Raw genomic sequence first — 2,926 nt, forward strand, 5'->3', positions numbered from 1 at the left:
GCATGCGCTGTCTCCCCCAGGACGAGAACACTGGTGGTTTTTTCATCTGTCTATTGAAGAAGGTGGCGCCTACACCGGATGACAAGGAGGAAACTATTTCAGACAAGGCTGAAGGTGAAGAGACTGTGGTTAAGAAGGAAGAAACGGGTGTGAAGGAAGAAGCAGCTACGGCTACCAACGCTACGGAGGCACAAAAGCCTGATGAGGCCAGCACGAACGAAACGAAGCCTCGTAGAAGTCGCCGCAACGAAAAGAAGGGCGAAGTGTATGTGCCATTTGGTGCTGACAACTGGGCTACTGTGCGCGAGTATTACGATATTTCTCCTGCTTTTTCGGCAAAGCAGTTGATCACTCGCTCGGAGGACGCAAAGTCTGTCACTTTTGTAACTGAGAGCATCACGATGGCTCTGTTGGAGGAGATGAAGCGCAAGAAGCTCAAGGTTGTATACGCTGGGCTCAAGATGTTCGAGCGTAATGAAACCGCGGAGGGTGGCAAAGTCTACCGCGTGTGCCAAGCTGGCCTGCCGCACATTCTTCCGTTCATGAACAAACGAAAGGCGAAGGTGTCAACCAAGGACTTCCAGATGATGCTGGAAAGACTTGGTGACTTGCTGGACTTTGACGAATTTGAGCCTGCTACGCGACAATATTTCGAGAACGCTCCGATCGGTAGCGTTGTGTGTATGCTCGATCGCCCTGGCCAGTCCAACGTTGAGTACGTATCTTTACTTGCTTTATTCGGGTGTATTTACTCATCTAACCATCGTGGTTTAACAGGTCGAAGGTGATGAACCTGGTTGTGTGGCGTGGTCGGAACTCCGTGAATGTGATGGCTGCCAAGGCGGATGTGGCTGTGCTGCTGGGAACGATGAAGGAGCTTAAGATCTACAACTCTGCCGTGCAGGAGGCTGTAATGGAAGCCAAGAAGGTTAAGGACGAAGAGCGTGCTGCTCGTGACGAAAAGAAAGAGGTGGAGATAGAAGAGGTGAAGGACGAAGGCAAGAAGACAAACGCTACGCCCGCCAACTAACCAGGGGACGGCAATCAGATAAAGGCTCCACAGATAGACATTGCTCTCTAACGCGTAACAGCTTTGCACATCAACTCAACGAACTCGTGTATTCTTGTTTGAACGGATCGAGGACAAGCAGCACTGCCATAACTATCTGCTAATTTTGAGTCGATATGGTGATAGGAATAGCCGCACACGCTCTCGATGGATGGAGCCTTCCAATGCTCCGCAGTTTATTTCTGCTCAAGACTGGAGCAAGATCGGTACCGATAACCTGCTTGTGTTCAAGCAATAGGAGATTCAACAATGGAGCGGAACTCGTCGTCGCCAGCTGAGATGCTCAGGATGCCCGAGCACCCTAGCACACCAACGTTCACATGGTACGAAGCCGCGAATTTTTCATCTTTTCGTGTACGTAACTTTGACTTTTTGTACGATGAATGATGCAGTGAGGTGTGCAAGATATCGGTGCGCTCGGCGCAGAAGCTTATGGATCACGTGAACTTCTCGCCACTTCATCAGGCTTCGCTCGGTATGAATAAAAACACGAAAGCTCGTGCCAAATCTACAAAGCAAATGCGTAAATTGCTGTACGATGGCTCGAAGCTGTTCTGGCGCGTCAATGAGACGCTAGATCTGTGCATCTACGAAGATGCGGCGGTAAACACCATCACCATCCGAGCGTTCCAGCACACATCGCCTCAGGACAGTGACCCTAACAACTCTGCAGACCCCATTCCAGCTCTGGATATCGACTCGCGCCGCTTGCGTGAAACTCTCGGGATCGAGACGGCTCCTAAGGCCTCTGGACAACATGGAAGAATGGCGTATCCTCCAACGAATACGATGTCAAGCTCGACGCTCCCCAAGGCAAATGCTGACGCATCGACATCAGCGCATTCAAGCGAGTTAATCACGAAATATCTACTGGCTCGGCTTCAGGCACGGCGCGACATGCTGGACCGAGTGAACCTCTTCCTGCAAAAGATAAACGACGATGAGGTGGATCCAGCCGATCTCTTGTTGACCACAACCGGAGGTTCTCAAGCACTACCCACCGACCTCGAGATTCGCCGTCGCCACACTATAGATGACGTGAAAGACGCACAGAAAGAAGTGTCTGTGGCAACCACGCGGTTGAAGAACGCACGCATTAAAGCTGAAGAGCTCTCGAACCTAGCGCGACGAACGCTTGATACTTTTTCACGACAATATGGTTCGGCCTCTGACGAAAACAGAAGAATCGCACGAGAGAGAGCCAACGTCAGTGCATTGGCAACCTCTGCGTCCAACGCCATTCTGGGGATGAATGGCGGTCGCCGTTTTACTATGATGGACAACAAGCCTGCCGCTGCTTGGATGCGTGCTTACGATCGAGTGGTGCTCCAGAGCGCCGTGGAGCGCAGCAAAGATGTGATCGACAATCGACCTCAGTACGAGAAGAACGCAGGGCCAATTGACGAGACCAAGTAACATTGAGAACGTTTCATTACCTATTCGATAACTCGTTTGCTTGAACCCGTAGCACTTTTGTTGTTTGCATGTCGAAGTTGGAGGAGGACTAGCAAGTTGATACGTAGCGCTTCATTCATATGAGTGTCAACAAGGTACTGGTAGAATAATTCGAGGTAAACTTTTGTTCTTATTGTCGGTGCATTTGTCAACAAGCTAGGGTTGATTGCTCTTGCGCGGGTCGTCCCAGGTTGTGACCCGGTTAATGTGGTCGATATAGAATATCCTTCCTTTGGCGTCGGTCTTCTCTTCCCAACCGACTGGGAGTGGGGTGGCACATAGTGGCGCTGCGTCTAAATCACTTCCCGGAGACGAATTTCGTGTGGCATCTTCTCTCTGCTGACAAATGTACTGCAAGAGCGCTTCGCAATAAAGATCGCGAGCATCTTGGTTTGAGAAATT

At 50.6% G+C, this 2,926-nt stretch overlaps 2 protein-coding genes across 2 annotated transcripts in view; both read left to right on the forward strand.

The window, feature by feature from the left end:
• PPTG_22766 (hypothetical protein) overlaps positions 1-1,030 on the forward strand; it is a gene marked incomplete at its 3' end in the record, with an annotated part of 3,810 nt that extends 2,780 nt beyond the window's left edge. Inside the window, exons 2-3 of the mRNA XM_008906134.1 lie at positions 21-715; positions 778-1,030. Of these exons, the coding sequence (XP_008904382.1) occupies positions 21-715; positions 778-1,030 (948 nt within the window). The remainder of the gene's footprint in view (positions 1-20; positions 716-777) is intronic.
• A 288-nt stretch (positions 1,031-1,318) lies between these two features.
• PPTG_10734 (hypothetical protein) lies at positions 1,319-2,495 on the forward strand (the record flags this gene model as incomplete). The annotated part of the gene is made up of 2 exons (XM_008906135.1): positions 1,319-1,392; positions 1,462-2,495. 2 exons carry the CDS (start codon positions 1,319-1,321, stop codon positions 2,483-2,485), a joined length of 1,098 nt encoding a protein of 365 aa, XP_008904383.1. The 3' UTR covers positions 2,486-2,495.
• Between the last annotated feature and the right edge of the window lie 431 nt (positions 2,496-2,926).

The sequence above is a fragment of the Phytophthora parasitica genome (assembly GCF_000247585.1).
Source record: "Phytophthora parasitica INRA-310 unplaced genomic scaffold supercont2.23, whole genome shotgun sequence".
NCBI classification, from domain to species: domain Eukaryota; phylum Oomycota; class Peronosporomycetes; order Peronosporales; family Peronosporaceae; genus Phytophthora; species Phytophthora nicotianae.